Raw genomic sequence first — 13,380 nt, 5'->3', positions numbered from 1 at the left:
TAACAACTATGCCAAACTGCATGTTATCTAACTGATCTAAATTATTAAAATTGTTTTTTTATATTACATTAAGTATTTTTTAATTCTATTATTTAACTTTTAAACTTTCTGCTGCAGGTTTGACAGGGCGAGTGGCAGTAAGAAAGCCATTCCTTAAAGGACAAAATAGGGCCTTGAAATACCAGTTGTGGACTACTGCATACTGGACAAAGTCTCCTCTTCACAGTAAAAACAGAAAAGACTTTCTTTTTTCAACCATTGTTAAGCTGTACTTGAAGCTTTTGTGTTGTGAGGCTCTAATTATGCAAGCTGGTGACCCACAGAAACCTATCTTCTCATTGTGTTATGAATTTGGGTCTGCCAGATCTCTTCCTATCAGACTTTCTTCCAGTTTCAAATTGCCTTTGGATTGTGTTGGACACCATTGTACTCACTGACACTTTTTTTGGTCAATTTCTCTAAATGAAAGACATACTCTTCTAAGGGTAATAATGCTCTGTCTCATTTCATTTGGTAATTGCTGTTTTTTGCCATTATCACTGTAATATTGTCCAAGTAGTACTTCAGAGAATGTAGTAACACAGTCATGTCAAATTCTGCTTTAAGACAGACAGAGGGTTTTTAAGTACTCGGCAGAAGTTGGGACACCTGTGCAAATTGTTTGCTTCAACTTGCAAGGCTTAATTTACTGTCATTGCTGCAGAACATCTGTAGGGTGTAGCCTATTAGTTGGTCCCTGAATGCCCTTTTCTGATTTTCTCAAATTTCCTTTTTTTCAGTTCTTGCTAACCTAAATTTGAAATTTAAACCTCTGTCAATTTACTGCACACCTAAACTAAGGTGTTCTAAAATTTTCGACCAGTAGTGTGTATCATCAGTTCAAGACCAAGTGTAGAATTTTAAAGTGCAGCAGATGGCAGTTCAGTGGGACCAAACAAAAATAATGGACAAGGCTGACTGGTAATTTTGCAGTATTTGCTACGGTGTACATTCAGCCCTCTGGCTGATTGTTACTTAGTTTGAGGCTTGCACATCATTGCTGCTGATTAATAAATGAGCTACTGGCAGAAAAAGTTATTTCATCACAGCTCCTGTGACATCATTTTATAACTTCAGTAAAATGAAACTTTTTTTTTTTTTTCAGCTGTGTGTCCAGAAGCTCCGGATTCTTATTGAGGACTCTGATCAGAACTGTGAGTGTTCCAGGAATTCCTTTAGTAACCAGTCCCTTGTTGTTTGTAGAGGAAAAATGAATAACGTAAATGGTTGTGTACCCCCGTTTTTGGAAAAATAATTTTTTACAGTTCCTTGTAACCTAATGTATGTTGACAGATGTTGAGGAAAGTGTTTCAATATCCTTTGAAGATCACATTCTTTTTTCTCCTTTGCAGTTATAAGTTTATTTTATCAGTTATCTTTGTTCAGCTTTTCTTGGAAGTGTAGTAGCCACTTTTGACTAAACTCAGTTTTCCAAGGCCCACTTTAAGAACATTAGCATTCATACAGTAAGCATTTCAAGCTGGATTGCATTAATCTCTGTGCATCTGGGATTATATATGTGTGTTATGTAGTGCCAAACAAATAAGTGTTAATTTGTAATCCATTTTTTTTTTTTTTTGGGGAATAAATAATAATTATTAAGAATAAATATTTCTCTTTCTTGCACTGTAGTAAAATACCTTGGTCTTTTGGCCATGTCCAAGATCCTGAAGACACATCCCAAGTCTGTCCAGTCGCATAAGGACCTTATCTTGCAGTGCCTTGATGACAAGGATGAATCTATCCGTCTCCGAGCTCTTGACTTATTGTATGGCATGGTGAGCACATAGTGGGAGCAACATTTCCATTGTGATGTTGTAGATAAGGGCAACTCTGAAAGCCAACTTTTTTTTTTAGGTTTCCAAGAAGAACCTGATGGAAATAGTTAAAAAACTGATGATCCATGTTGACAAGGCAGAAGGAACAACATACAGGGATGAGCTGCTTACCAAGATCATTGATATTTGCAGTCAGTCAAACTACCAGTACATTACCAACTTTGAATGGTGAGTTTACCATGCTATGATTGGTGATAATTGGATGCAGGGTCACTATTTACTTACTTATTTATTTATTTATTTGTTTATTTTTACTATTTATTTATTTACTTATTTATTTATTTACTTGCCTGTAAATACATCTGCCCCTCATTCCTGTCTTTTAGGTATATCAGCATCTTGGTGGAGTTGACACGCTTAGAAGGCACTCGGCATGGCCACCTGATCGCTTCACAGATGCTAGATGTTGCAATTCGTGTCAAGGCTATCCGTGGCTTTGCTGTGGCCCAAATGGCTATGTTACTAGACAATGCCCACCTACTAGCAGGAAACACTCAGCGCAATGGAATATGTGAAGTCCTGTATGCTGCAGCCTGGATTTGTGGAGAATTCTCAGAGTATGTATGCGCAACATTGTCCTGTCTGCTATGAATGGTGCCATACTAGAAGTAATGTAGTGACTTAAGATTTTGATAGTGGTTTTTAGCTATCTTGAGGGTGATTTCATCCATTCGGTGTAACCTCAGCTTCTACTGATCTTTTCCCCTTCTGTTCCAGGCACTTGGAAGATCCCCTGCAAACACTAGAGGCCATGCTGAGACCAAAAGTGACCACCCTACCAGGACACATCCAGGCTGTTTATGTCCAAAATGCTGTCAAGCTCTTTGCTGCTGTTTTGACACGGCGGGAAAGTGCAGGAGAAAAACAGGCTGCCCAAGAGACAACAGAAATGCTAATTGAAAAGCTGCCTCAGTTTGTTCAAAGTGCAGACCTTGAGGTGCAGGAGAGGGTGAGTTGTGACATTTGTACGACCATCATGACTTCAAAATACATTTTGGGTTGAAAGAAAAGGAAAAGACACCAGCACTCATTTATTGTTAAAAACTGCAGGAATAATGTGAAATAACCCACTGCACTACTACATTTTCATTTAAAAGTTTTATTTTTAAATGAAAATGATCCTCTGCCATTCTAACATGAATGACCGAAACCTCATATGATGTAGCTGTTTGCCAATACTGTGCTCATTTGAATTGGTGGAAATATCCTTGAAAGGATGGTAATGTCAAAGGCCACAGGATTTACTGTAATCTGAAAACTGTATTGACCATTAATTTGTTTTTTGCACATGTATGCAGCATTCAAACTGTGCAAAACACAATTTAAACGCGCATGGGTACGCAACACAACAAGTGCCATGGAAAACATCCCTGCTGTGTTGGAATGTGGTTTTCGTCCATGAAGAGTGACCAGTCCGGTGTATGAGCCACTGTAATGAGCAGGATCCAATCAGAGAAAGGCTAGGCAATAAGCATGAACAAACCAGTGTGTGATTAGAATCTGCTTTTGTAAAACTTTACGGTTTCACCCATCTACATTACAACACTGAGCCAACATTTTCAGAAGTATCTGACTTTAGAGAGTATTTTAAAAAGTTTCCATGTTTGTGGGTTAAAAATGGCAGGATAGTATGGACAAAAGGTGAAAACAGACTAATGTCTGCATTTTGTTTTTAAAAAAAAAATGTATTAGTGATGATGTAGCCTTAGAAACTTCCCTGACTTTTTAAGGATCGGGAGAAACAAAGACATGAATCAGTTGATATGAAACGCCATTTGGGTGCCAAAAAAAGGTGAAATATAGTAGAGAAATATGTCAAATGTGACTCTTTGTAAGTTCAGTACAGATTACCGTGAGGTAGACCTTCAAAGGCAATGAACATAAGTTTAAGGGGCCACTTACTGCTAATTGTCATGGAACTTTAAGAAAAACAAGCTCTTACCACAGAATAACCTAAATATTTAGCGACAAGGCATTTCTCAGTGAATTCTGGTGAAACATAAGAAAGAAAGATGCTTATCTCAGAAAGATGACTTGTTAGCAGTTGCAAAACAAATTTAACTAACTTCTTTACCTGAGGAAGAACAAGCAAAAAATGTTGAATTTTTCTAAACCAGAAAAATGTTATTGTGTAACAGAAACATGTCAATACTAATACATCATCATAAATACAGTTTAAAAAAAAAAGGTATGTCTGGTGTCCACTGCTGTTTGATGCAGACTTAGCATGTGTCCCTTTTTTTTTTTTTTGACACGTCTTGAGACATACACCAACGCACAGCTTGATGTTGCAATCAGGATAGTAATGTAGTGTTTTTCTTTGCGCACTTATATTTTTTTTTCTGTTATTTCCACACAAGAGGGTAGAATGTCAATGCTTGACCTGCACAATCGACGCACCCTTTAATGTTGTTGCAGGGAGCTATAGCACTAGGATTAGTGACTTTCACATTTCCCCTGAAACGATCTTTGACAGTTGCCAAATTGTGAACAGTGCTTAGAATGTTATTGTCTTGAATGTTTATGTACTTGATCACAATTATTTTGCCACGCAGCTACTGTTACGTCATGGTGAAGCTTCATTTGACAGAATTCACTGGGCACAGCTTTTTGGTCAAATAATATTATATTATACATCACTTTGTGTAGCAATGTCTGATGACTAATTCACACTGTCATCCCTATCACTCGATTCGAGCAATGATTCAGTTTCAGTTTGTTCTAAAACTGCCTTTACCATTGTGGTTTTCATTGGAGACTCCATCTCACTCATGAATATTGATTAGTTACCATAAAGTGTCAGAAAGCATAGAAATATATATTTTTTTTGTAACATAATGTTATTTCATCCACTAAATGGCAGCAGAATGCGTTATTCAGGCTTAACACTACAAAGCTTGTCATTACACATCGCACCAAGCCTAACTTGGGTTTAACCGTAATTGCATAGAATTCCAAGCCTTAGTCGTGCTTGGGGTAAACATCAAGGAGATTAATGGAGATATTGTTGTTAATTTCTCCCAGAAAGTGTTAACTGACTGTTGTTGTAATCATGATGATGAAAATGAAGGGAAATTATCAATTCTTTTTCATTAATGACAAAATTTAGCAGGCAGTCAGTTGCTAAGGGAATGCTGAAAAAATATAAGTCATGGAAATGCTCGTTGTTGATTTTTGAAATTTTTCATAGGGGACTTGTTAGTAATTGCCAAATATAAAAAAGTGTTTAATGTCAAATTGAACTTATTGTTAAAGACAGAAAGATGTATAGATGGCATATTATTAATTCTAGCATTTAGTAAATTTTAGAAATTTGTATTTTCAATATCAAATTTGAGTTATTGTTAAAGATCGAGAGATACATGGCATGGTATATTAATTTCATTACTTAGTACTTCAAGAAATTTGTATTTTCCAGTAGCAACATAGATCATGAAGTAAACATTGATATAGTTCAAAACAGTTAAAACAAAGACTAATACTGAAGTGCAGGATTGAAAGTTATACACACAATCTACCAAGCTTAGACTTACATCTGCAGAAATTCTGTCCCTATCCCAGCATGTCTTTTATAACTGACTGAATAGGTTAAAGAAGGATGCAACATAAAGGTTATACAGTCTGAATGCTGTAGAGTCAGAATAACGTTTCCTAGTACACCATGGTGTAATGGACTATTCGCTAAATGTGTTCTAGGATGATGTGTTATGAAGAGAATGGGCAGCATTAGTCATGGTGGTCCCCCAGTTTTACTGTTCTTTTCTGTCTTTAGTGAGTGCAGAGTTGGCCCTGTAAAATAATTTTGCCTAATGTATAGAAAAGTAGATTAGGCACGGTGGACTGGTATAATACCCACAGCAGCTTATTACACAGATTAAATACATGGGACAACTTAAAACAAAGTGTCCGGTCTGGTTCTTTTTGCACAGCAGGTCTGTTTTTCTTATCCAATCCATTATTCATTTGGATGCGCAGGCACTGCAAATACTGGATTGCACCACATATCCCTAACAGCAGTGGTATACTAGCCTCTGTGTGTGTTTATTAAAAAAAAAAAAACTGATATTTTAACAAAGTAGTTCAGAATAATTATTACATACTACTGTATAAGTTGGTTAAACCTGTAGTGTTTGTGCCTTCTTGAATACTTGTAGGTCTTCACCAATGCCTGTTTGCACATCCATCGTGATTTTTGCATTGTAATTCACTTCCTCACTCTAACCTGACCCCCTCTACACTCTTCTCTTGTTTTGTTTCAGGCATCCTGTATACTACAGCTAGTAAAATATATCCAGAAACTACAGGCTAAGGAGGTGAGTGTAGCGGAAGAAGTAACTGCTCTATTTGCTGGTGAACTGAATCCTGTGGCCCCCAAAGCTCAAAAGAAGGTGCCAGTCCCAGAAGGGTGAGTTCTGCCAATTCTCTGGTGCCCTATTTAATTTGTTCATGCTTGTAAACAAAGGGGAGTTAAGGATATATTATAAATGATATCTTTCTCTAAAAACAGTTTATAACCTTGTGCTAGTTGCTGCTGAGATAGGCCGTGATTCACAGTAGTATCAGCCAGGGTAAAACAATCTAGAAATAATTTTTTTCATTTTATAGATGTTTTGAATGGATTTTTTTTCGACGTGTTATTCTTAAATGTGATGGAGGGCCAAATCTGTAATAGACTCTGTGTTTGTATATGAAAGTTGCAGTACATTAACAATCAGTCAACTAAGGTTTGCAGCATTTACTAAATAAGTTTGTATTTTACCTTGCAGCTTTGATATGCAATCCATTTGCTTTGTAAGGGTGCTGTATAAAATAAAGATTTATTCTTTGGCATTAACAGAACGCAGTATCACAACTTACCATGCAGAGTAAAAGAATTATAGTACAGTGTAGCTGTTATTCACATCTCATTTGTTTTCTTATGACAGCTTGGACCTTGATGCATGGATCAACGAGCCGCCTTCTGAAAGTGAGTCAGAGGATGAGAAACCAAAGACCATCTTCCAAGAGGATGAGCCAAAACACTCACGTCCACGTCTAACAGAGCTGGATGAACAAGAGCTAGCCAGGGTAAGGCTCATGGCATCATGTGTGCTTATGGCACTGCCTCGAGAGTGTAATGTTCTATCCAGATTTAATATTGTCTGTTTTGGGAAGTTTATAAGCAACTAGAGGCATCATTTAGCATCTAGCTCTCATTTGTATTTACGAGTTTAATTTAATTAGCCTTTGAAGGCATATAGCACAATAGGAGCAAGCTGTAATCTCTTTTTAATTTCTTTATAGCGACGGGAGGCCAGGAAACAGGAACAAGCCAACAATCCTTTCTACATAAAGAGTTCTCCATCTCCTCAAAAGGTACATTACATCATTCATTAAATATTGCATCAATGTCAGTAATGTCAGTTCATTCTAAATCCTGCTGTGTTTTCAGAGCTACCAGGATACCCCTGGTGTTGATCACATTCCAGTAGTGCAGATTGACCTCACTGTGCCTCTGAAAGTACCTGGTAAGAAATACTGGTTTTCATTTCTTTTATAGTGTCTGTAGTTAGAAACACTACCACAAAAGATTTTGTTAAGTACAATTTTGTATACTGGCAAGGAAGCATCTCCTCAGGAGGAACTAGAAAATGATTCTAGGGATTGTATGGCCTGATCTGTCCAGCACAGCATGTTATCAGTGTGATCAACAGGAAAACAAATGTGAAAATAAGTAAATGAACAATTACATACACCAGAGGGTGGGGTAAATTAAACTTAATTTGGTATTTTTCGGCTGCCAGGGATGCCTGTTTCAGATCAGTATTTGAAACTGGAAGAGGAGCGGCGGTTGAAGCAGAAACAGGAGAAGAAGGACAAGAAGAAGAAGAAAAAGAAGGAAAAGCATGGCAAGAGCCGCCGACATGACTCTGCTCACACAGAGAGCGAGGAGGATATTGCCCCTGCACAGAGAGTGGATATTGTCACCGAGGAAATGCCTGAGGTGAGGACTTATAACACTATAGACCTGTGGATACCCACAGTAGAGAATGATACACTTACTTATTAATTTTTTTGTTGAATTGCTTTTCAGAATGCACTGCCTAGTGATGAAGATGACAAGGACTCAAATGATCCCTATAAGGCTTTGGATATTGATCTAGATAAGTAAGTTGAGTTTCTCCCCCTGCCCCATTATTTTTCACTTTAAATGTCCTGACCCTCAGGCTCAAAGAGACAAGCTATGACTGTGCCATATTAGTTTCAAATGTATCGCCAAACCAGATTCCCATCTTGCTCCTGTACAGAGCTGTGGAGAAACATTATTGGATTTAACCATCAATAGTTTTCTCAAAAGCCTCTGTTGGTCTAGCATTTATTTTTATTATGTTGGCATGGTGTTGCTGCCCACAGGACCAGATTTTCACCCATCTAACTTGTAAAACTCTCTTTTTCACTTCTAGCAGAGGGTGAATCTGCTCCCGTTATGACAGCTTCCAGATTTAAGTCTATTCAAATAGTGAGCCACTGCTATGCTTCCAATAAATTTGCATCTCTTAACAATATTTAGAAAAATTACCACTTTAAAACTCTTTTACCTTTCAGTGAGGATGGGCCTTTTGAATTAAACCTGAAAGCAGGGGTACACTATTCCTACAGGCGTTATATGTCTGAAATTGCGTGGTGCTGGCATTGTTGACTTGGCTTCTTTAAATTGCAGTTTGAATGGCCGATGAGTCATTTGGACAGATTGCTGTACTTTTATAATATGACATATTTAACCTTTTCTTTTCCTCTAACATTTCAGCTGTCATTTTTCTGTATAAGCTAAACACACTTACTGCACATCATTCTTTATACTCTGTACACATGATAGTACTACTATTAGTACACACACTTTCAAATGAGCACTGTTACTCTTTTTGTCCCCCTGTCTCACTCTCACTCTCTATGCTCACTCTTATTCTTTCCATCCCTGTCTTACTTCTTTTGCTGCACACAACTCTGCCTTCCCTTCTTTCTGTCGCTGGCCAGCCTGGTGTCTGGAGGAGGAGCATATCGGTAAGTGCCTAATTAGATCCCCATGTTATCTCTCTCCTCCTGTCGCAGATGAGAATTCTGCTGTTTAGACTATCTTGTGCAGATGCATCCCTTGTCTTTCCACATGTTCTCTTTGCTTCTGGGACATTTTGAGATACATATTGTTACACTTCTCTCAATGTGTGAGTCTGTGAGGCTTCTTGGGTCCCATAATTAAGACTGAAGACTCACCCTGACTCTTAAAACCTGACTTTCTCATTCTGAGTCTGTGACTTGCAGTTTTCCGGCTTATTGTTCACTTCTTAGTCTCTTTATTCTTGGTCTGTCAGACTACTTTTACTGTACTGTTTGTATGCACGTCACTTTTCTAGTGGGAAACTTGGAGTACAATTTAAATCCTGTTATAGTGGTTGAGCATAAATGATTTTAAAGCACTTTGTGTAAATATTTCCAATTAGAAGCACTTTGTGAGATAAAGTTTGCTTGAAAGTTGGTCAAGAGGGGAAGATGCACAAGATGGCAAAAGATTTTTTTATTATGATTTAATTTGATTTGTAGTTGTAATAGTCTCCGCTGAACCATATGCATGGGCTTATTAAACAGTAGATGCCTACTTTTCAGACAATTAATTTTCACGAATATGATCTAATAATTGTTAAATATAGTTATTTAGGACAGCAAATGCTGCATATGCACAAAAACAGATGTTAGATATGGTTAACAGTGAAGGAATGAAACTCTTATATGCAAGTGTGACCAAGTAGCTGCAACACTGGACTGTAAACTGCTAGAATGATCTCACCACTAACTTAACTGTTATTTGTCCTTAATCGATAGAAACTCAGAATCACTTGTACCATTTTGATTCATTCATTATTTGAATAAATCAAAATAAATAATTTTAGAATATTTTCAAAAATCTTTGACACTGCCTCTGCTCAGTTGAATGAGTTAATACTTTTGACTTCCACCCCCATTTATGTCATCTTCCTCTGCTGACATATCTGTCCAGGCTAACAAAGATTTAAGTTAGCAGTTACCAAGGTCTGTCTGGACATCTTTAACCTTTTTTTATTTGTGTGTGGTGTTTATCTTTAACATTATAATATGCACATTTTTTGGAAGCAGTGTTTTTCGGTTTAATTTCATAATTGAGAAGTTGAATGCAGTCTACAGTGTGGCACAGTTGTTAGCTGTGTTGCCTCAGAAGATCAAGTTTAATGGGTTTAACTCCAATGCCCTGTTGTTGTCTCTGTGCAGTTTGTATGTTCTCTCTGTATCTTAGTGGCTTTTTCTCATTATACATTGTCTTTTTCACAGTCCAAAGATGTGTGCATTAGATTAACTGGCAAAAGTGAACTGGATAGAATTGCAAGTGTGTATCCTATACAATAGTGCATCCACACCCCCATGGGATGAGTGTGTGTGTAGACTTGTGATCAGTGTGTGGGTCCTGTGAAGGGCTGGCACCATATCCAAGGTTGCCTACCACCTTTCAGTTTATTTTGCGTAATTTTGCCAAGTTGGTTTGAAACTCTTGTGTTATGTAGAAGTGCAATAGAAAACCACCTTAACTTTTTATTATAACTTGCAGAAAAAATAATTCCTAGCTTCACATATTTTAATTGGCTTGGTGGAGCACGAGGGATTTACTGCTTGATTACTAAATTAAATAAAAACAAATAGTGTGTGAGTAAGTGTGTATAGGTGAGTGTATGAAAATGTTCACCATGGCTGATATCTACTACTGGCTCCTGCCTTATACGCATTTCTTTTGGGATAAGCTCTCATTTCCCATAATTCATGTATTCAGAAAAGTAGTTTTAAAAGTAACGAGTGTCCATTAAGATAAAATGTCCTGAAATAAATGTGGTGGTTGAGGAATATTTGGATATTTTGGAATGTCTCTTTATGTGCCTCTATCACAGATCTGTCAAAGTCAAATGACATCTTTTGAAATCCTTTATTGGATAAAAGCCTGGGTGAATACAAATACCTCCAAGGGGTGCCGAGTAAGGCGTTTAGAGGGCTAAAAGATAAAGGGTGCTGAGATCGAATGCAAGACTGTTTTTTACTTACTACATTTAAGTTTGTGTGTGTGCGTTTTTTCCCTTATCCTTGATTTTACTCTCATTGTGCAGACCTTTAGCAGATAGTGAAAAGCTGCCTGTCCGAACGCATCGCCCAACTCGAACAGAGGGACTGAAATCTCCTGATGCAGACATCACAGCAGAGGAGCAGCGCCCCAAAAAATCCAAGGAGAAAGATAAAAAGAAGGACAAGGAAAGGAAGGTATGTTATTTTTCAGGGCATAAAGATCTTTTACTTAATGTCTTGCAGAATCCTTCTAATTATCAGCATGTAAATTGCAAAGTACAGTAATAAAAAAGTTGCATATAAAATGGCTAAGGAACTGTGGAAATATTCACACTATTTTGTTAGGTCCAGACTGTATGTTTTATTAATATAAAAATAAAATGTATTATGGTCTCTGGATCACAAAGTCTAAAGTGTTTAAAAGCCTGTCAGATGGTTCAAAATGTTAGAAAATGTATCTAGCTTGTGTAAATAAATGTCATTTCATATTCACTACAAATAAAATGTTAAATACTATCACCACTTTAAACCAAAGAAAGCAGAAGCAACCATGAAGTTTGGTTTCGAATGCACTTTGGGTGAGAATTTGCAGTTAGAAGCACTCCTGACTTCCATGAAGACATTTTGTTTGCCGTTTCTTCTTTACCAAGGGCTGTACAAGGAGCTGCAATTCATAAGTGATTTTTCTGACAGACCTGAGATTCCATTTTGAGTTATTATATGTTCAGCTGTTATTCTAAACTTTTTTAGCAGTCACATATTGCTCAACTTGAATGCCCATGACTTAAGATATTGCTATAAAAATGCCATATATCCTAAGTGTCCAAGTTCAGGAATAATTCATTCTTTGAAATTTGGGATGATTTCTTCTTCAAAAATCTACTGACTTAACTAAGACTTTGTTTAAACAGCTAGATTTGTTGACTGAGGTTGTATTTAATTTCACTTCCTCCTGCTGGACATCTGACATATCAAAGTTTTACTTTCCAGACATTTGCATACTAACAGAAAATGTGTATATGTAAGGGAAGAGATTGTACACACTCTGCACAGACAATTAGCCTACAGAGTGTGGAATAAAAAAGGAAAATTAAATCGATCTGAAATTGCCAGAATGAAGGAAAGGAAAAGGGCTCAAAGAAGCCATTAGATGGTTTTTGGGGAAATTTGTATATATGAGACAATTTTCTGTTGTAAACTGTGAAGCGGTGGTGTACTTTACAGGTAGATATCAGTTAGTATGCTCTGGAAAACCAGTTAATACAGCCGAGGTAGGGGTGGGGGTTGGGTTGATTTGTTTTCAGTCCTATTTTTTGTAAACATTGATCTATCTGTATAGAATGATTACAATAAAATCAATAAAATGAAAAAAAAATATATAGCCAAGGTGCAAAATACAGGGGTTCTCTGGGACCCACTAACTCTTCAAAAACTGTAATAGCCTCAAAATTAATTGTGTGTGTGTGTGAGGGGGTGTTCTATAAAATAAATTTTAAAAACATGTTATTACATGTCACTTGATGCCCATTACTGGCTTTGTGACAACACAGAGTAAAATACGCAGTCATCGGGAAGGTGTTTTCTTTGAGCCTGTTTTACCATTGAAACTAAAAAAATGATGCTCTCCATGTTTTTTTTATTTAACTAGAACTGCATGGTTGGGGACACATATATAAAACTTTGCTTGGATTCAAGCGTAAAATTGTGTACAGTAAAACAAATATATTAAGATTTAAAAAATCTGTTGTATGCAAATGTCTATTGATGTAATTTACCCTTTATAAATCACCATTATCTTGTAAATGTGTTTGTAACTGTGCCTTGAACCTCCGCCCCATTGCCTTTCTGAAACATTCATACAGTGCATCTGTAAAGTATTCACAGCACATCACTTTTTCCACATTTTGTTATGTTGCAGCCTTATTCCAAAATGGATTAAATTCATTTTTTTCCTCAGAATTCTACACACAACACCCCATAATGACAACTTGAAAAAAGTTTACCTGAGGTTTTTGCAAATTTATTAAAAATAAAAAACTGAGAAATCACATGTACATAAGTATTCACAGCCTTTGCTCAATACTTTGTCGATGCACCTTTGGCAGCAATTACAGCCTCAAGTCTTTTTGAATATGATGCCAAAAGGTTGGCACACCTATCTTTGGCCAGTTTCGCCCATTCCTTTTTGCAGCACCTCTCAAGCTCCATCAGGTTGGATGGGAAGCGTCGGTGCACAGCCATTTTCAGATCTCTCCAGAAATGTTCAATCGGATTCAAGTCTGGGCTCTGGCTGGGCCACTCAAGGACATTCACAGAGTTGTCCTGAAGCCACTCCTTTGATATCTTGGCTGTGTGCTTAGGGTCGTTGTCCTGCTGAAAGATGAAC

General features: G+C 37.1%; 1 protein-coding gene across 4 annotated transcripts in view; it reads left to right on the top strand.

Moving 5' to 3' along the window:
- ap3d1 (adaptor related protein complex 3 subunit delta 1) overlaps positions 1-13,380 on the top strand; it is an 86,750-nt gene that overhangs the window by 54,046 nt on the left and 19,324 nt on the right. For 3 of the 4 annotated variants that reach the window (XM_039766895.1, XM_039766893.1, XM_039766892.1), the window contains exons 11-23: positions 1,145-1,193; positions 1,672-1,817; positions 1,897-2,045; positions 2,204-2,434; positions 2,595-2,826; positions 6,137-6,282; positions 6,803-6,944; positions 7,161-7,232; positions 7,309-7,384; positions 7,661-7,860; positions 7,951-8,024; positions 8,892-8,918; positions 11,039-11,189. In XM_039766895.1, coding sequence (XP_039622829.1) covers positions 1,145-1,193; positions 1,672-1,817; positions 1,897-2,045; positions 2,204-2,434; positions 2,595-2,826; positions 6,137-6,282; positions 6,803-6,944; positions 7,161-7,232; positions 7,309-7,384; positions 7,661-7,860; positions 7,951-8,024; positions 8,892-8,918; positions 11,039-11,189 — 1,695 coding nt within the window. The remainder of the gene's footprint in view (positions 1-1,144; positions 1,194-1,671; positions 1,818-1,896; positions 2,046-2,203; positions 2,435-2,594; positions 2,827-6,136; positions 6,283-6,802; positions 6,945-7,160; positions 7,233-7,308; positions 7,385-7,660; positions 7,861-7,950; positions 8,025-8,891; positions 8,919-11,038; positions 11,190-13,380) is intronic. The other variant, XM_039766894.1, reaches the window with a different exon arrangement.

Source organism: Polypterus senegalus, chromosome 10 (genome assembly GCF_016835505.1).
Source record: "Polypterus senegalus isolate Bchr_013 chromosome 10, ASM1683550v1, whole genome shotgun sequence".
NCBI classification, from domain to species: domain Eukaryota; kingdom Metazoa; phylum Chordata; class Cladistia; order Polypteriformes; family Polypteridae; genus Polypterus; species Polypterus senegalus.
Note: the sequence above shows the minus strand (reverse complement) of the source record. Positions and strands in the feature narration are given on the sequence as shown.